The sequence below is a fragment of the Lynx canadensis genome, chromosome B1 (assembly GCF_007474595.2).
Source record: "Lynx canadensis isolate LIC74 chromosome B1, mLynCan4.pri.v2, whole genome shotgun sequence".
Classification (NCBI taxonomy): domain Eukaryota; kingdom Metazoa; phylum Chordata; class Mammalia; order Carnivora; family Felidae; genus Lynx; species Lynx canadensis.
Genome location: NC_044306.2, coordinates 185,417,696 through 185,438,573, shown reverse-complemented (window position 1 = coordinate 185,438,573; position 20,878 = coordinate 185,417,696). Strand labels below are relative to the sequence as shown.

The window sequence follows — 20,878 nt, the reverse complement described above, 5'->3', positions numbered from 1 at the left end:
TCTAGTTGGGCTGGTTTCACCAGAGCCAACGTGGTGAGACAGACACTTAACGCCTGAGATTTTCACAGGCTCATAACTTCTGATATCTTTAGGAAAACCAAGTCAAGCTTCAGGAAGACAGCCAACCACAGAAGCTGGCCTCTGGATGTGATTACTTTAACGGTAAGCGAGTCTGTTAAGTTTACCCAGTAAATAAACAAGACAGCACTTGGCTAGGAATCACCTAACCCCCACAAGCTAAATAGGAGAACGTACCAGAAGTTACACCAGGTGAAAATCCAGGCATTTACTTTCCTGACCTTGCTTAATACCTTCCTTCAAACCCCTGTGCAGAAACTGCATTTCCAGTAGGAAGGTGAGAATTAGAATGTGACAATAAAAAATCCACACTTGCAGATACGTGGGCGGGTTACCAGACATTAGCAATGCAGAAGACAAACATTTACCAGGGTGTATGTTCCACTGGGTACTATTATTTTTCGGAGGCAGTTAACTGTCGTTCTCAAGACAGGGCTTTGGCATCAGACAGGCTTGGGTGTAAATCCCAGTTCTGTTCCTTACTAGCTGTGTGACCTTGGGCATGTTAGTTAATCTCTCCAACTGAGAGTTTAACTCAATTTCTTCAACTGAAAAATGTGGCTTCTGATAGTACCTAGCAGGAAAAGCTATTTCAAGGATTTTTTTTTAATTAAAAAATTTTTTAATGTTTATTTTCGAAAGAGAGAGACAGACAGACAGAGCGTGAGTGGGGGAGGAGCAGAGAGGGTGACAGAATCGGAAGCAGGCTCTGGGCTCTGAGCTGTCAGCACAGAGCCCGACACAGGACTTGAACCCACGAACTTTGAGATCATGACCTGAGCCAAAGTCAGATGCTTAACTGTGGGCCACCCTGCCGCCCCAAGGCTGTTTCAAGGATTAAATGAGATGTATTCTCAAGGCTTAGTACGATGCTTCACAAAAAATAATCTTCGGTCCCCCATCCCCCAAATCTGCTGCTGCCTCAGTCTTGCCCACCCCACTAAATGCCCTCTCCACTCTACCTCAATAAATGCCAAACACTCTGAAGTCACCCTGACTCCTCTCCCCTTTCACACCTCACGTCCAAAACACTATCAACCCAGTCACCTTGACCTTCAATGTACATACGTAGTCGAGCCACATTTCCGACCCCTTCTGGGGTCACCCGTCCTTTCTCCCTTGGATTCAATACATTAACCCCCTGCTCCCCTCTTGTCTTCTTTAATTCTAGTCTCTGCTAGGATCCAGGGGCGGCTTCTAAAACTGCACGTCAGGGGCGCCTGGGTGGCTCAGTCGGTTAAGCGTCCGACTTCAGCTCAGGTCACGATCTCGCGGTCCGCGAGTTCGAGCCCCGCGTCCGGCTCTGGGCTGACGGCTCAGAGCCCGGAGCCTGCTTCCGATTCTGTGTCTCCCTCTCTCTCTGCCCCTCCGCCGTTCATGCTGTGTCTCTCTCTGTCTCAAAAATAAATAAACGTTAAAAAAAAATTTTTTAAAACAGCACATCACTGCCCTGTCCAAAGCTGCCCACAGGCTTCCTATCTTCCTTGGAGCAGCTGAGTCCTTACAACGACCTGTGCCCCTGCCTCCCCAACCTTATCTCCCACCTATGCCCCTCGCCTGCTTTCTGCTGCTGCGGCTCCAGCTTCCCGGTCATTCCTTGAGCATGCCAAGCTTGTTCTCCTCTAGGGCTTTTGCCCAGGCTGTTCCCTCATTCTGGAATGTTCTCCCAGATACATGTAAGATCTTAGGAGTCTCTGTAATGTCACATTATCAGAGCGGCCTTCTCTGATTTCTTGCTTTATTGCCCCGTGACACATATCTCCACCTGCTCTCATGTTATATATTTCTTTGTTTATGGTCTTTCCTCCCCACTGGAATGTAAGCTTCCCAGGATCAGGGACTGTTTTTGTCTGCTGCTGTATCCCCAGGGCCTGGAAGAGTGCCTGGATGGGCATTCGATGGAATTTGCAGAATGTAATGGTGCAGAAATTATAATTACCATCATCAATATTAATAATGAGGGGCTTTCACTTTGTGCAGGGATCCAGGCCCTGCCTCCACTAAGTGTGTGGCTCTGAGCAAGTGACATAACCTCTCAGAGCATTGAGTGTTCCTTCTGCAAAATGGGTGTAACAGCAGCTATTGCAGACGATAGAATGACGCGGGATGCATGTCAAGTATCTGTGAGTCTCTGTCACAGAGAAAGTGCTTCACCAACGCTGAAGACTATCACTGTTGTTTTCGCTATCATTTTTATTTAAAAAAAAAATTTTTTTTAACGTTTATTTATATTTGAAGGAGAGAGAGAGACAGAGTGTGAGTGGGGGAGGGGCAGAGAGGGAGGGAGACACAGAATCGAAAGCAGGCTCCGGGCTCTGAGCTGTCAGCACAGAGCCCAATGCGGGGCTCGAACCCACGAACTGTGAGATCATGACCTGAGCCGAAGATGGACGCTCAACCAACTGAGCCACCCAGGCGCCCCTTCACTATCATTTTTAAAAAATGTTTATTTATTTATTTGGAGAAAAAGACAGTGAGAGCAGGGGAGAGGCAGAGAGAGAGAGGGAGAGAGAGAATCCCAAGCAGGCCCTGAGCTGTCGGCACAGAGCCTGACATGGGGCTCAATCTCACAGATTGTGAGATCATGACCTGAGCCAAAAACAAGAGGGCTGCTTAACCTACTGAGCCACTGAGGCACCCCTGTTTTTACTCTCATTAAATCTCGTCTCATTTCCGGTAACCCTCTCTGGACCCAGCTCTCTTTCCTTCTAGTAATATCAATCTCTGCACTGCCTCTGATGCATTGTCATCTTGTATCATCTCCCCCTTCCTCCCTAGTTCAGGCCCTCCTCCTCCAGGAAGCCTTCCTGACTGCTTTGGTCTTCACAGTTTCCCATTAAGAACCGTCTGGGTCATAGCAGTTGGCACACACTGGACACTTGGCTAGATGCCGTCCTTGGTGTTTGGCTATCTTATCTTCCTAACTGGACCCTTGAGTTTCTTGAGGATAGGGTCTGCGTCTTGGCTGGCATCTGCACCACCCACGGGGCCTCATCCTGCACCGCCCACGGGGCACATAAGACCTTCAAGGCTCCATGATCTGGCGGCCACCTGCACAGCTGCTCTCAAGACTTACTTGATTCCTTTCAGGAATTCCTGGGAAAATGCCATCTAAATGCAGGACTCCAAGATTGTACGATGCATCCGGGTTCCCCATCTCTTCTGCTTTTAGCCAGTACTTGGCCGCTTTGGCATAATTTTTCTTGAATTTGTGGTAATACCATCCTAAGCCATTGACTGCCTGATGCAATCCCTGGGTTTTAGAACAACAAAAAAGAAATTACTTTTTTTTTTTTTTTAACTGAAACCTAAAGAGAATCAATTGCTGTGAAAGCACTCTGCCTGAGTCTGAGCAAAACCTTTCCTATCTCTTTTTGGGGGCAGATGGCATTAAAGAGACGCTAAGAGTTAGAAAACACAAGCCTGCCTCAGAGCCTTCCCAGGTGGGTTTCTTCCGGCTGCTGCTGGGATTCTTGCCTCCTGGCCCCGTGGTCATGCTGACCCCCCAAAGCCTCACTCAGCTCCTGGGGGCTCTTACGCAATGCCCTTGTCCACAAAAGGCTGCTTACTGCCCTGCAGTGTCAACAGTGACCTTGAAACTCACAAGCGCTCACCCGCGAGAGGACGCCAGGCACTCCCCCTACCCCCGGCTGGGACAGTTTCTAGGTGACCCGCCTGCCCATCTGTTGATTCCTCTGCCCCAAACACCAACAAATCCTCTGAGGGAAGTGGCTGGCAAAACACAGGTGCTTCGGGGCCACTTAGCATCCCGGTTCTGACAGGTGGAGTCTGGTGCGGCTGAGGCAGAGGTGGAGGGCGGTGGAGATGGGAGGCGGGTTTTCAAATTGTGTCTAAACCTGGGGCTGGTACCAAGGAAGCGCTTCATGCGAATCTAGCCTGGAGCCTCCTTGTGCTTGCTGATTTGTGCTGTCAGGTGCTCTCGTCTGCTTTCCTTAGGAGCTCCCACTTGCTTCCACAGGGCAGCGGGCGGCTGGCTTGTTGAGAGCTCGGAAGCCCTGAGGGGGTGTGAGTGCTGCGGATCGAGCCTCCCACCCGCAGGGAGAACACTGTGTGTAACCTGGGCGTCCAGTGTTCTCATTCCTCCCTTCCTGCCAGCCCCACCAAACCACGAAGAAGCAGGGGAGAAAGGATCCGAGGGTCTAACGGCGCCCTTGCCTCCGTGAGACTTGTTAAGTTAGAGGCTAAGTATGGAACCAAACCTCTTTCACCCCCCTTTCACAAGCGAAGGACAAGTGTCCCTTAAGAATAGATGCCAAGATCCCAGTCTGAGCCTTTTTGGTCTGCCACGGATCCTAAGAGGCTATACTTCCTAGGTTCTCTGTTGGACTCTGGGTGTCGGGAAGACCAGGGGAAAGAAACTAACAATGCTTATTAAAAGAGAAGCTCCATGAGGGTGGGAATCTTGTTTCCCAAGTCCCTTTATTAGTGTTTGCCACAGAGTAGGTGCTCAGTAAATAGCTGACAAATGAATGAAAGCCGCCCTTTGAATCTCGGTGTTAAACAAAATGGAGTCCAAACCCTATACCCCGAGGATGGAGAGTAGGGTTCAGATCTCCAGGCCCTCCAGATAGCGGACTCCAAAATAACGGACACTTGGAAGGAGTATCAGTGCTGTGGATCTAGGCATAGAAGCGTTCTTCCTGAACCTCACACAGTAGCAGGTGCAAGGTGGTCTCCTGGTAAATCTTACAGAATGCATTTCAATACTGTAATAGACCAGGGAATGCTATAAAGTGGCAAGAACCAGCTTTGGAACAGGCTTGTGGAACAGCCCCACAATGGCTTTTGCTGCGAAGCCAGAGGCCACAGGCTTATTCAGATGCACCTGCCATCCCTCAGAACATCTGCGGAACTCCTGGAGGGACCGCACTTGGAGCCCCACAAGAAATCCCGTCTTCTTGCTTACTATTCATACTTTGTTCTGGAGAGGTACCGCTCAATCACCAGAGTTGCTTCCATGTGACTCTTCACTCATTCCAAAAATCAAATGTTATGCGGCCTAAAAATCAAATGATATGCGGCCTTTGCATATCAGGGCCTGACAAAGAGTAGGGGCTTAGAAATTCCTTGCTGAGTGAATGAGTGAGAACCACAAAGCACTTTTAAGGAGGCAGTGACTCCAGGCTATAAAACTGCAACTCCCAATACTTAACCAAGCTCTGCTCAAAACCCCTTCAAGCAAAGCACATTAGACATCAACGCACCACTACGATGGCCAAAGAGACACAAATTTCCCAGCTTCCGGGAAACCCCAGCGTTGCCCCATTTTAGGATTCTCTGGAAACAATGCCCTCAAGGACCACCATGAAACTGCCTCTCTACCTCTGCCCTAACATTTGTGTGGGGTCAGGAGTCGTTGTGTGCTGAAGTAGGCTCCCTTCTCCTGGGTCATGTGCCCTCTTGACACCACAGAGGTGGAGGAAAAGTCTTCTGGCTCTCTTGTTCCATGCTCCAACTTTCTGCTCGACACAAAAAAGACACTCTGAACTTCTCAAGGGGAGGGAATGAGGGAAAAAAATCAGCACGGGATCTTCAGGAGTCTTTGTCGATAAGGCAGATATTGGCAGCCTGGGGGAGGGAGGCATTTTCAAGAGACAGGAGGGCTAGAGAGGACCCTGTCAAGGTTGTAGAATTACAGTGGTTTCTACAAATGTATTTATTTGCCAATCTGCACGCGTGCACCCTTGAGTGTGCTTGGGTGGGTGCGCATGCACTGTGTGTGGGTGCGTCCCCTCACAAACGGTACTTAACCTCCATTCTGTAGGGCCAGAGTGAAACCAGCTGAGTTGACAATAGCAGTGAAGAGTAAATAGTGACAAAAGCAAAGAAATTTCTAAACCCGGCAACAAACTGGATAAACGTCTCCGTTATTAAAGCCCAGGAAGTAAAGGAGCATTGGACATGACGGGGTTAAGCTTCAAGGGAATTAGGCCTTTGGTTTTCCCAATTCAATGGCATTTATACATACCCATTCAATTCCAAGGAGCCCCGCTACCCCCCCCCAACCCCCAACCCTTGCTTGTTATCAGGGCAGCAGGTGATTATAATTTTAGCCTTCAAACAAGATCGGCCTGAATTCTATTGACTGGAAGGTGAATTCAGCTTTTGAATTTTGCCGTCCCCATTGTGACAGGTTTCCGTATGTGTTGTAGCTCCAAAATGACTAATCACCGCAATGCCAGTGACCTCCCTCCCGACTCCTGTTTTCTACCGGGGCCAAAGGCTGGCCATTCACTTTGGCAGATTTGCAGGCGTGTGGGCATGCGTGGTGCAAATGTTTCCCTCTGACAATATGCAAAAGTGTTACCTTGGAAGCCGCTTTCTTCATCAGCTCTAAGGCAAGCCGTCTGTTCTTTTTTACTCCTTGACCCTAAACCATGATAAACAGCAATGAGTACGAAGAAAATCAACCCAGAGTGCGCTCAAAGACATCACGTGGGTATATCAGTGTTCCAGGTAAAATACTTACACAATAAAACCCAAGCCTTCCTACTTAGAAGCCTTCCCTTAAAGATCTCTCGATGCAGAGCCATTACCCCATCATCATCATCACCACCACCATTATTTTGCTTATGTGTGCGGAGCTGAGGCAGCGGACCTGACCTTCCCAGCTTAGCGTCCATACAAAATCCCCCACTATCATCCAGTGGATAGCATTCCTGTCTGTCCACAGGTACCACTGGGAGAAGCCCTGAAGAATAGGGCTAAATGAGTTTGGTCATCCTGGATGTGTTCCTCTGGGGATGGTCTCATCCGTGAGCCAGATACCGCGCTTTATCTGCACTGGACAGTCAAAAGTTATCAGGCCTGCCATTTGCAGCCTTCCTGGGTCCTCTCAGGAGTCCCCAGGGTGGAACACGGTGGTTTTAGAACCAGCTTGAGAGCCCGTCGCGAAGGAGACAGGACCCCTTGGAACCCTCTGCCTCAGATGCTGACAGAAACTGACAAGGTTCCTCCTCCGGCAAAAGCAAGTTTTCCCAGCAGACGTGGTTTGAGCACCATCACAGAGAGAAATATATTAGAAAATAATTTTATATACTATATAAATATATATTATAATTTTATATATTTTTATAAAAATATTATAATTTGATATATTTATATAGTATATATAATTTTTTTGAGAGAGAGAGAGAGAGATTGAAAGAGACAGAGAGAGAGATTGAAAGAGACAGAGAGAGGGGGCGCCTGGGTGGCGCAGTCGGTTAAGCGTCCGACTTCAGCCAGGTCACGATCTCTCGGTCCGTGATTTCGAGCCCCGCGTCAGGCTCTGGGCTGATGGCTCAGAGCCTGGAGCCTGTTTCCGATTCTGTGTCTCCCTCTCTCTCTGCCCCTCCCCCGTTCATGCTCTGTCTCTCTCTGTCCCAAAAATAAATAAACTTTGAAAAAAAAATTAAAAGAAAAAAAAAAGAAAGAGACAGAGAGAGAGATTGAAAGAGACAGAGATTGAAAGAGACAGAGATTGAAAGGGCAGACAGAGAGGGAGACACAGAGTCCGATCCAGGCTCTGAGCGGTCAGTCAGCACAGAGCCCGACACGGGGCTCGAACTCACGAACCGTGAGATCGTGACCTGAGCCGAAGTCGGACGCTCAACTGACTGAGCCACCCAGGTGCTCCTTGGGGTTCCTGCTGCAAGAGAGGAACTTCGTGGGATCACGCTGAAGTGTCTGCAGGACCATGTGGGGAAGTGGCAGGTCTGAGGGGGGAACTGGAGGGGTCCCTGAGGTCTCTCTCAACACAGGACTGACAACAAAAATGGCGGGCAACGGGAGCTGGATGAAAAACGTCGCTGCTACCAAACTCAACTGGACTCTGTGACTGACACACACCACAGGTGCCCCCTGGACTCTTCCTGGCCTCAGACACGGCGGTTGATGGGGTCACATTGTGACATAATGTGGCAGGGCTTTGCAATGAATATAGCTTTTAACTCTGTTGAAATACTTAGCACCACAGCGAATAAAGATGACACTAGCAAACATTCCCGCATTAATTAGGGTGTGCCCAACCCTGGGCGTCACACCTCATCCTCACCACAAGCCTGGAGACGGACGTGCTGTGAGCATTCCCCTCTGAGCCCTTGCCCAGACTAGCACAGTGAGTGAGATATAGAGGCAGGATTTGAACCCAGGCAGGCAGGCCCCAGAGTCCAAGCACACAACTACCACGCCCTCTTGCCTCGTGTGCATTCCAGTTCTGTGCTGAGAACACATAACGATTTGTAACCTCCTGGCAGGACCCAGAAAACATGCAGGATATGGTTGTCTCTATTTTTTCAGGACCCAAAAATAAAATCGTGACTCCAACTAAAAGTGAAACTATATGCACCAAATTTTCTACTAGACTTTAACTTACCTATTTAATAAAGCCAATGAGCTGAAGCAAAGTTGAAGACGAAAATATTTTTCGGAAATGCACCATTACTTCATTTAATTAGAGAAAAAGAGAGGAAAAAAAGAAAAAGAACAAGAAGGCTACTCGGAAAAACTGGATAGGGCAATGAGACAACACTTTTGGACTTCTGGAAAAGTGTCAGAAAGACCAGGATGACAGAATGTTAGAACCTGGCTGAACTCAAATTTTTCTTCTCCAACTTCTCTGCTTTGAAGGAATAAAACTGGGGCCCAGAGAGGATGACTCATCCAAAGACTTACAGTCGGATCTACGACTAGAACTCAGATACTCTGATTTCTAGCTGCCGTGCATTTTCCAGAATACTTGTTCATTTCATCCTGAGTGGGATAACTTCCTGCACAGGGGCTATGCACTCTACACAAATCTGAGTAGTCCTGGAAGTTGTTAAGTGAGAGAAATGGAAGGCCCTGGTACGTAGTAAGTGCTCAATAATATCCACTGAGTGAATTAATCAAAAACAGCTGCTGCAGGAAAGGTCAAAGCTCTGTCCTCTTGTGGATGCCAGACGGGATGGCCTGGACTGTCTTGTCTTGGACAAGCTGCAGCTGTCATGGCACCATGAGACAATATGCCCAAGGCCCACACAAAGCCCGGAGCACAGTACTGTTCGTCACATTTGGGAAGCTCATTTTCTGCATGGGGTTCTTTCCCGTGGAATACACTTAAAGTGACCTTCTGGCCAGAGGTAAGATCTTCGATACGCTAATGAGCGGCTTCCTTGATCCCACTGAGGGATTCTCAGTTAGAATGCAGGAAAAACAAAAGTCTCTAAGGTTTGGGAAAGCAGACAGTAGGTCACCTCCAGAGTCATTTGTTTATGTTATTTGCCTCTGCCTCTAGATGGCGAGCTCCGGGTGGGCAGAAGTCATGTCCGATTCGAGCCATTATCTTCTCTGCACTTTGACAGTGGCCGGCCCCAACTCCGGCGGACAGGTGCCTCTCTGTGCCTGCCCTCTCCACCAGTGCATGAGCCCCTTGAGGTCGGGGACGCGGCGCCCGCATCCATCTGTCACTCCATCTAGCGCAGAGTCTGGCATTTTGTCAGCCCCGAATGGGTGTTTATTGAATAAACACACGGATGCATCAGCATATGGCTAGGAGTCAAGCCGTTTCTGTGTTGACTTGACAACTGAGAAAGGGAAGTCCAGACTCTACATTTGGAAACCACATCAACCAATAGGTTTTAAGGCTTTGGAGGGTCCGAAACGTAGCAGAGTCACGGTTGTGAATCAGTGAGTGGCCACAGCTGCGGTTCCAAAGATGGACCTGGCCGCACAAATCCGCGTCCTTGTCTGAAGACACTCACTATCTGAGGACAGCCACTTGCTTTGGGCATGACATAGGATCTAAGGGTTTCCTTACTGGAGCCAACAGCTTTTCGCTTTGCCAAGGTTGGGGAGTTGATGTCTCTGTGTTTGGGGGTGAAGAGCACAGACTCTGAAGCCAAAGTGCCTGGAGCTCAGTCCCAGATCTCTAAAATGTACCAGTTGTGTGACCTTGGGCAAGTTAAAAAGCCTTCCTCTGCCTCTGTTACCACATATATAAACAGCAATCATAATGCACCCCCGGGCCTGCCTCACAAGGTCGTTATGAGGATTGAATGCATTAATACATGTAACTCCGGTAATAAGTGCTCAAGCAGTGTGATCTATTCAGATTTCATGTAAGATACAGTATTTTTCATTTCTTGAAGCCCATTCATTATATTATCTCATTCAATCTGTGATCATTACCGTTGTCCCATGAGATCAAATAACTCCAAGGACACATAGGTGATGATGGCAGAGGAGGGACTTGAACTCCATCCTCTGTCTCCTGTGCTAATGCTTTCAACCCCCCCCCCCCATTCTCCTGTTGGCTTAAAGCAAGATATTTGTTTTGACCAACCAGACCGTTGGGATCCAGCCCAAACACACACTTCGGTTAAGCTGTAATTCAGTGACAACTCTGCCTGGTGGGGAACTTGCAGCCCCTTTGGGGGCTGATGGCCGTTTTCCAATCCATAAAACGTGGTGCCTCCTCCAGAATGCTACAGTGCTTGCAAAAGCAAAGAGAATCCAGGTGCCAAACATAAGGCTAATGATTAAAAATGAGACCAGGGCACTGTTTCTGATTCTGCCTTTCCAGCAAGTATCCCTTTCCATCAAGAGTGACGGAAGCACATACATACTAAGTTCTTTCAGTTACAGATTCCTTGTTTGCCAGCACGCCTACAGGAAACTGCTCAGAAGTCTGATAAGAATTGTATAACGTTGGCACAAACCGAGGGATTCTTACCTTGAATAACACAATGGCATAGTCATATATCAACGCGGGGTCCTCAGTCTCCAGGGCACCCTTGGCGTACCACTCGATTGCCGCTTCAGGATTCTTGGCCACACCTTGCTGGCCCCAAAACAGCATCTGGGCCAATCGTTGCTTCAAGACAGTAGCAATTTAGAAGAATGACTTTCCTGTGTAATGCTTAACATAAGACTTTAAAAGGTGGAAGGACAGACCAAGTTCAAAATGTTTTCCCATGAGAACCAAGAAATAGGTAGGCGCGTGTTATCTTCCAACTGGGAGCCCTGAAAGGTGAACTCGTGTAAATACGAGTCCTCAGCACCAGCTGGAAACAAGGCACGTGTGCACGTGTATGTGGACGTATCTGTTGCACCCAGGGCCAGAGCTGGATGGAACTTGGTCAACGATCACGACTGTCTCCTGTCCTCAAAGCCCCTCTCCTTTGGGAGGTACTGCCTGTCACTTGGCCTAGTGAATGGCATGGAGGCCTGTGCACATCCATATCAGGAAGGCACTTCTCTCTCCCCATCCCAGCATTTTTCCACACGACTGACTCCACCATGACACTCAAGGCTGAGAGCTCTCTGGGAATAGGAACCTCAAGATGTTTTTTTTTGTCTGCCTTTATCCCCTCAGCCCCCATTCAGCAAAGCTCAGTAGAAGCTCATAGAAGCTATTCCACAAAGATTTGCTAAACGAAGGAAGGAAAGTTCATGCAAGCTCTGGAGTACCCAGGAAATGACTCTGGCAGTGGCATTTCCAGAATTATGTACTAGAATTCTTTCCTGCACTAGAAAGACTGCAGGCCAGGGAGAGATGTCCAACAGGAGTCAGAGCAATGTCTGTTAACATTCTGGCCCATTCTGGCCTCTTGTGGTCTTTCTTTCTGCTTCTTCTCTCGTCTCCTCTTTCTTCCCCTCACTCCTCAAATACCTACAACGTCCCTCAGAGTATCTCCTGAAATTCTAGGAAGACCTCTACAGACAGATGGGAGACCCATTCAACACTAAAGGGTCTCTGAACTATTTGCTTGTCAATACATTTGTTCTTTTCTGTTCTCTTTCTTTTTCCCATCTCTGAGCTTCTGCCTGCTTAACAGACCCAGAGGCTCTTCCCACACCGTGTGCTCACCAGGAGCACAGAGCAAAAGCTAAATCCACTCTTGGGGAAGGAGGCTTTCTCCCAACCGGTGCAATCGGCCTAAGCTGTCTCCCATTAAGGGATTCTCTTCATAGTGAAATCAAGGGAAGAAGTCAGATAGAGAACATTCTCCCAGCTTTCTGCCCTTCCTGGTACCTCTGAAAAGTCCTTCCAAAAACACAAGACATGTTCAAGAGACAAGGTTGGTCCTCTGGTCTAACATACTGCACGTGATTTTCTGTTAGTCTCTTAGCTGAATTCACGGCCCTTCTTCTTGATATCCCTCTAATCTCTACTGCACCCCAAGATGCTTCTTTTTCATTTCTATCCAATGCACTAAAATGTCTGATGGTAGTCTTTAGGACAGATCACAAATGTTAAAGCTCTTTCTCCTTCTGGGTGCAGGGTAGGACTACACTTCCGGCCCACGCGACGTCAAGGGAGACCAGGTGACTTGCGTTGGCTAGTGAAACATGAGAGGCGGCCCCTCTCTGCGCAGAGCCCCGCCGCAGTGGCTGTCGGCGACTGTATTGCAATGAAGCCCCTGGTGGCTTGGTTTGTAGGGGCTCATGAGAGCACGGCACGTGCCGACCCCCACGGGACGGGTAGTGGAAGTGAGAAACTAATGCGTGTTGTTTCAAGCCACTGAGGTTTGGGACAATCTGTTACCATGGCATAACCTGGTCTATCAGAACCGATAGAATTTCCAAAACAGTGGCCCGCATTTTTACCTGAGCTGCCGCATTGCCTCGGGTGGCCTCGTGCTTCAACCACATGAAGACATCTCCATCCTCTTTGGTTTGTACCTTGAGCGTTTCCTCATCCTTCAGTCTAATTGTTTCGACATATGCCTAAAAAGGAAGGACAGAGAGGAGAGAAAGAGGGAGGGATGAAGGAAGGAAAACAGAAGGAGGGGGACACGGGAAATGCCCAAATGATTTAGGCACACAAAAGCCATGGCATTATTCTTAAACTGGCAATTGCTCAAGTAAAAACTATCTGAACAACTGAAACATGGGGTATGTTCACAATGTCATAAGATCAAATGCGTTTTAAATGAATGTATCACATCTCCTCTACCTAAATGGGCATATTTGTTCCTACCAAAGCGTTTGCCTTGGGAGAACAAAATTTATTCCACTCCCACTTCCGTTGCTCAAGCTTGTTCAGAAGACCACGTTCACGCCACTGATTTCAGAAGCAGATTACACACGGCCTCAAAAAAGGTGAATCAATATTTTCTAAGTATAACCTTGTTTTTTTTTTTTTTAATCCCGAAGTGTTATTATCCTGCATGACTAACCCTTTTTATTTAGAAGGCTCAGCTTCAAATATCTTTTGGCTATTTCCAAAAATTAAATCTACCCTGCCGAAAAGAGGGCATTGTTAATTCTGAGGATGCGAGGAAGAAGGTGCTAGAGGCTCTGAGGGGGAATCCAAAGGGAAAAGTTCCCAAAATGTTTTGAATTTGCACACCGCCTCGGAGGTATCCGACTCCTCTGCAGAAAATCAGACTCATTTTGAAGTGTAAATTGTGGCTGTTTATCAAGAGACCAGCGCTGTTGTTTCACGGTCTCCCCTTATACATAATGAACTCTATTTAACAATGCCGTGAGGGGTGCTGGGAAGGGCTTCCCATGCCCGGCACATGGCACAGGCAGACGGTAAAATAAATAAATAGATAGATAGATAGATAGATAGATAGGATAGAATAAAATAAAATAAAATAAAATAAAATAAAATAAAATAATGGATCTGCATGAGTTTGGGAAAGAAGACTCAGAGAACAAGGAGCCAGGCCTGATTTCCCTTCTGACCCTCTTTGTTGGTGAGGAAGAATTCTTAGATTCACAAACTCTAGCCTGCAGCCCATTCCTGAGACGGTCTGGCAGCTGTCTCCTCTGCTATGGCCGCATGGCACCATGGGTCCCTCCCCAGGGCACTAGGGGGGCTGAGAAGTGGGGACTGTGTCGGGAACCCAGCAGGCATCCCGTCTTGCTCAGTGTCTAACCCGTGGAGGCCACCAAGCAAAGAGCAACAATTAGAATAAGGCCACCCACTACCTTCTATAGAAACCATCATTGTGCCAGGGGTTTAACAAATCTTTTTGTCCCCTCATCCTCACGACAGGACTGCCATCCAAATGTCACTGTCCTCGATTTATAGGCAAAGAAGCGGAGGCCTGAAAGGTGAAACCAGGAACTCATGATTGCCTTGTAGAGCTGTCAAGCCAGCCCGGTCTGACTCCAAAGAAAGGGCTCTCTCGGGCTCCCCACAGTGTCACCCTCTAGCGAGAAGGCCCTAGAATCCACTCTATCCTGTTGACTCCGACAAGCGTAGGACTAACGAGTGGGTGCTTCAGCTCGAACTCCAGGGGACACTCTACGGTCTGGGGTGAACTTGGAATTGGGCTGACGCTGGAGCTGTTCAGATAATGGAATCCTCAGTTAGAATTTTGTTTTCAACTGGGCAGTTTGGGGTCTTTTGAGTTTTGGTTATTTTTCTTATTTTGTTTCCTTCTCTAACTTTGTCATGGGGCTTGAATGAAAGACATGACATATGAAGACACAGGTCCTACCCTGCGGGATTTACACTCTTAGATGTTTCTGCCGCTCTCTGGCAGTGACAATATATCACTGACATATCAATGATAGTTGATGTATCACTGATAATACGTCACTGTTCTAATTGCTTTGCCCAAGACTGCCTCATTGAATCTTTGCCACCTTGTAAGAGTGTCTCTGTCAATATCTCCATTTCAGTGATGAAGAAACTGAGGCTCAGAAGTTAAGTAGCTTATCCAAGAGCATATATTTAGTTCTTCAAACTTAGGAATCAAATCCAGGCTGGCCGGCTGTGGGGCCCATAGACCTCACCACCCCGTGAAGGGCTCATGCATTTGAGAGGAAGCAAATGGTGGACTGCTTCCTTGTCCTCCCTGATAGTGAACTTGTGGGCTTTTGGCAAAGGCCACATTTCTGAGGGAACTGGGTAGCTGTGCATAATTCTGAAGAAGTGACACTTTTGTCCTTTGTGTCGTTGTACCCTGGTCTGGCTCCCCTGGGTCGTGCCATCAAGTTTTGCAGCAGGACAGGGCCATTAAGAGCACAATCTTTCATATCAGACCAAGGGGAATTCTAACCCACCACGAACTACCCATGGACCTTGGCCAACTAACTTTATTTATCTGCGATTCAGTCTCTGCATCCATAAAGTGGAGCTTAGCATATGGTACTTGCTAGATCAAAAGCACTCAACCTAACAGCCGCTATTTTTCACTGTATGAAGAGTTAGAAAGGCCTAGGTTCCAATCGAGGCTCCACGACTCAACCGCTGTGTGACTCTGGGCAGTTCTTCAGCTTCTCTGAGGCTCAGTTGCCCCACTTGTAAAATGGGAACTGATCTCATAGGGTTGCGTGAAGATTCCATGAGACTGTTTATAAAAGAGCTTAGCAGAGCGTGTGGTGCATGGTGAGCTCTCCGTAATGGAACCCATCGTTTGTTAGGTCCTTACTTCACTCCGACACGTAAAAGGCTGGGAGCCGTTTAGAACATTAGCCCTCCTATTGGTTCTGCAGTTTTGTGCAGCTCGCAACCTTATGCGGTGGGGTCTATCTAAGAGCATTTTATGCGTCAGAAGATGAAAGTCACAGACTTTAAAGGGGGAGTTGTGGGGACGGAAGCCAGGCTCCACTAGCCACACATCATGTGGGTTCGCTTGTTCAAGCTGTGACCCCCGTGTGAGGTACATATCATGGCACCCACTTTACTGGTGAAAAGCTGTGCGGAGACAGAGGTGAGCACTATCACCTAAGATTTCACACCCAGTGAACAACGGACCTGGGACCTTAACCCAAGTAAATCTGGCCGGAGCCACACCTCCACTGTGTGCCACACCCAGGCAGCTGGTAGCTTCTCCGTGGTACTGGGGTCACTACAGCGGCAGCCAGCACCGGAGCCATATGGTCTGGGCCTTCTGTGAAAGCCGACCACCTGCAAAGACATCTGATGAAGGAACGACCCCTAAAAGGGAGGAACGTTCGGCTGTTCATGCATTCAGACAACACTGTGTGACCGGAGAATGATGCGTCGGATGGAAATATGACCAAGCCAGGAGGAAGAAGGTGTGGTGTGGAGAAGCAGCAGTGGGGGTGTTTGGGGGGCAGAGCTGAAGAGATGCTGGCAGGGACCCAAGGGCCCCACAATGACCAGCGCTGGGACTTTTGTGGCTTCTGAGGGGTTCTTTTTGTTGCTGCGTTACAAAGTCAAGGTCTCTCGAATGAGCTCATATCCTGTACTGCAGGGTTAAAATTTGCTGACCAGGTCAGAGGAGGTCCAACGTCTGGAGACTGGACAGACCTTACAGCCCCCACGCCCACTGTCAGAGGAGGCACCACACTGTCCCAGAGATGCTGACACTTCACCGGTGTCACCACCTTTCTCTCTGCTCAGCCTGCAGCTTCCAGGGGCGGTGTTCACACCGTATCGACTATCCGCCATTGATCACAGGGCAGGGCAGAGGAGACGGGGTAGGGAGGGCAGGAGAAGTGGTGGAGACAAGAAGAGAAAAGACAGAAAAGAGACAAAGAGAACAAGAGAAAAGAGTGAGAGAGAAGTGGGGGGAGAGACAGAGAGACAGAGAGGAAGGGAGGCAGAAAGGGCAGGACTTGGAACACCCCTCCGACTTTGCAACTGGGGCCTTCACATTTTCCAGAGCATCTGCGTTCTCTGGAGTTGTGAGATATGACGGTTCAGCCAGCACCCCTGGGAACTCAGGAGCAGGGCAATTTCAAAGCCTACACTTAAACCGCCTACCTCTGCTAACTTCTTGCGAGGCCTGTGGGAACCGCCCTTGGGAACCCGCCTCTCAGGGTGTTTAAAATCAGCTGTAACGCTTGGCTCCCAACGGTGGGTGTGTGTGCGCGTTTTCTTTGCTGAAATTTCACATTTTAGGGATTTTATTAAAGTAAGAATGGGGAAATACGAGCTGTAAGGATAAGTACCCACAATTCTCAAACGCGGGATGCCACCCAGAAAGGCTGACTGGGAGAGGGGCGGGATTTAAAGCCAAGTGCTTTGGGCGCTTGCAGTCAACAATGAACACTGGTCACATCAAAAAGCACCAGAGTCTGGGGCGCCTGGGCGGCTCAGGCAGTTAAGCCTCGACTCTCGATTTTGGCTCAGGTCATGATCTCACGGTTTGTGAGTTTGACCCCCCCCCCCGCCCCCCGCAGGGCTCTGTACTGACTAGCCTGCTTGGGATTCTCTCTTTCCCTCTCTCTCTGTCCCTCCCCTGCTGTACTAACTCTGTCTCTCTCTCTCAAACTAAATAAATATTTTTTTTAGGCACCAGTGAGTCAACAAGACAATGTAATAACTTCAGGTTCATCACTGGATGCTCTCCACTCTTACCCCATCCGTCAGCCCATTGGTAAACACTGGGTGCCAACTGTGTGTCACGCCCAGTGCTGGGCACTGAGATCGCTGACACGAACAAGGAGCCTGTAACAGGGAGCCTATGGTCTCCTGGGGAAGCCAGCTCTGTGACCCTGTGCGTGGCACCCTTCATAAGCGTTCATAAGGGCAATGGCAGGGATACACCTGGGTGCCCTGGCCCCACCACCAATAGACATGGAGAAGGAGGTGAGGTCTGAGCCCAGTGTTCAAGTAGGAGGCGTCAGCAGGCAGGAAAAGAGGAGTGAGTGTGGAGAAACAGACCAGGCAGAGGAGACCAAACAGCACCAGGAGGCGGGAACAGCAAGGCGTGGCCTATAGTATGGTGTCACCAGGGTGGACAGGCTGAGCAGGGATCACTGAGAGCTGAGGCTGGAGAAACAGAAACCAGATCAAAGAAATCCTCCTACGCCAAGCGATGCGCTGAGCTGAGGCGTCGTGGGTCAGTACTTCTCAACACGGGCTGCACATTATGAACATCCGAGCTTTTCAAACACACTTGAACAACGCAGGTTTGACCTGCACAGGCCCGCCTCATGCAGGTTTTTTTTTTTTTTTCAACAAATACGGTGCTATAAATATATTTCTTGATGATTTTCTTAATCACATTTTTTTCCCTCTGGCCTACTTTATCGTAAGAATACAGCAGACAATACATATAACAAAATAAACATGTGTTCATTGACTGTTTATGTTAACAGTAAGACTCCTGGACAACAGTAGGCTATTAGTAGTAAACTTTGGGGGAGTCAAAGTTATATGTGGACTTTTAACTGTATGGGGGCTGGGTGCCCCTAACCCTCTTGTTGTTCGAAGGTCAACTGTATACACATACACACATACACGTGTGCCCAGGCCCCTCCACGCTGCGACCTCAAGACTATGGGGTGGAGCCTGCACGGAATTGTTCTTTAAACCCCCAGGTGATTGTGACGTGCAGCCAGGTTGAGAGCCTTGACTGCCGACAGCCTACTTTGGAAGAAGCAGTGAGAAGAGAAGGGAAGAGACAAGGCTGGTGACAGAAAGACCAGTTAGGAAGCACATCGGTTTGCTATGGCCGCCATAACAAAACGCCACAGACTGGGTGGCTTGAACCACAGACGTTTATTCCCTTAAAGTTCTAGAGGCCAGAAGTCCAAGATCAAGATGCTGGCAGGTTTCGTTTCTTCGAAGGCCCCTCTCCTTGGCATGCCGGTGGCCACTTTCTCACTGTGCCCCCCCCCCCCCCCACATAGTCATCCTGCTATCTGTTTAAATCCTATTCTCCTGTTCTTTGGGCGGGGGTGAGGGTGGGGATGGGGAGCAGCACAATTCAGCCCAGAGCAGGAGGCTGTCCAGCAGCTGGGGGCAGAGGTGAGAAGGGGCAAATGTCACCTATGGCCCCAGGGATGGAGACAGGCGGAGAGAGAAATGGGCAGCTGGTGGGGGCTGTAACAGATGGGAGGATGGGGGGATGGCTCCTTGGCTGCAAGGAGGGACGGTAGGGCCATCAGCGGAGGAGTTACGGGGGACGGGCCGTGTGTTACCTCCTCCTCACTGTGTTATGAATCCAGATGGCAGTGCGTAAGAAAATCTCAGCCGGACTGGAAGGTCCGAGTGTCACCAGTATGTGGAGGGCAGTTGAAACCAAGGGTGTGGACGAGACCCCTGCCCCTCTGGAAAGGGGCTGAGACGAGGCGGGGGACCAAACCACCAACGTGGAAAAGCACATTCCGAGGAGCGACTGAAGGAAAGCGGCTCGTCTACGATTAAGTCACAAAACAAACAAAAGCCAGCATCTTCTTTCTCTTCCACCTGAGCCAGAGACCTGCTAACTCATAAAGAAGTGACACGAAGCGAGAGTACTAATAAAGAAGATGAAATGATTTGAAGCACGAGGTACATAAAAGAGAAAACGAAGCAAGAATCAAGGAAGGAGTTACTGACGGATCCTTGGTTTGTTAATTAGAGGTCTGGCTTTCCGTATCTCCTCGTTTGTTTCGTGCTGCTGGTGAATTAATAGATTTCTCAACAAAAGGACATTTAAATCCATGTATGACACCTGCTTAAATTCTCAAGAAGCCATTAATTACACATTCTTAAGAAAATGAGCGATGATACAACTCTTCTAACTGCATAATTCGTATCTGTGATTCTTAATCATACGACTTTCAGCTGCAAGATGGATCTCTTCTATTCATCTTCTCTGGTTCTGACCAATTAAACATTTTCTTTCATAATCATAACATTTCATGTGCCAAATCTTCAAAAGAAAAGGAGCTTGTTAGCAACACACTATTTCCCATTGCTAATTTATGCTGAATTAGAATTCTTAAAAGTATAATACATACATAGAGGACATTCTTAACACATTCAGGCTTAGCTAAACCCACCGCAAGATCACGTTGTGGCTTGCTTTTTGTATGAATGCCTTTTTCAGAATAATTCCTTTTAAAAATTTTTTTTTGATCAATTCATAAATTAATTCCTGTCAAACTGAGGTCAAATTTTGCGCATAGCTTATATTTTCACTGAGAGAATACAAACAATAATGACAAGATCGTTCAAGTTTATTCAGGAGAAGTTGTTATTTTCTGAAGGAATCAGAATGTCTATATAGGTAGCCATGTGGTATTTTATAGTCTGACTCATGTTTAATGTTCACTGACAGCATGTATTTTTGACTCATTTATTTCATAACCGTACGGCGGCCCCTGTAGATTTCATTTCCAGATACTATCCATCGCCAACCATCAAGGCACAAGTTTTCTGCACTGTGGGTTTCCGAGTGCCATCCAGGAGGAGAGCTGGGGACCAGTGAGTGGTTCTGGTTCCCGGGTAGCCGCTCAGGCTAAGATTCTCCAATCCTGACTTAGCCAGGCGTATCCCCTGGGCTTACGGAGCAGAAGCAGGGAAAATCGAGAGTTTATGGCCTATACCAGGGCCAAATCCGACCATGCAGTTTATGTACTATTTATGGCTGCACAAACCCAGGTTCCCCGTTTGCTTATATACTGTCTCTGGCAGAGGTGAGCAGCTACAACAGAGGCTGTATGAGCAAAGCCTAAAATATTTACTATCTGGCTCTTTACAGAAAAAGAACCCTGCCGACTCCTGGTAGAGACGGCTTGCATTTCCTCTCAACCTGACTGCCTCAAGGGCTGCGACCATCACGTCTTAAATCCTTCCTGGATAAAGAGGATATATACAAATACCTTCCAAGAAGCCAACCACATCATAGTCTACTCCCACTGAATGCAGACCTGCATCGTCGTTCCTTGAAATCTTACACCATCACTTCTATGTATAGACCTTTTTATTCACCATCCTCAAAGCAAACCATCAGTTGATCCAAGGTAACATGTTATGTATTTTTGGGGGGGATGTGAGCCACTGATTTCTCTGTCCAATGAGTCAATAAGATTTGGAAGCCTACAAAAGGAGAGGCTAGAGATAGTGCCCTTCATCCAGTCCTTAATCTGGGATTGGGCAGAGTCTTCAAACATC

The 20,878-nt window shown here is 48.2% G+C and overlaps 1 protein-coding gene across 6 annotated transcripts in view; it reads right to left on the bottom strand.

Moving 5' to 3' along the window:
- Nucleotides 1-20,878, bottom strand: part of SEL1L3 (SEL1L family member 3) — a 105,020-nt gene that overhangs the window by 27,298 nt on the left and 56,844 nt on the right. For all 6 annotated transcript variants that reach the window (XM_030314093.1, XM_030314092.2, XM_030314094.1 and 3 more), the window contains 4 exons: nucleotides 12,670-12,789; nucleotides 10,793-10,933; nucleotides 6,407-6,469; nucleotides 3,155-3,331 (listed from right to left, as the gene is read on the bottom strand). In XM_030314093.1, coding sequence (XP_030169953.1) covers nucleotides 3,155-3,331; nucleotides 6,407-6,469; nucleotides 10,793-10,933; nucleotides 12,670-12,789 — 501 coding nt within the window. The remainder of the gene's footprint in view (nucleotides 1-3,154; nucleotides 3,332-6,406; nucleotides 6,470-10,792; nucleotides 10,934-12,669; nucleotides 12,790-20,878) is intronic.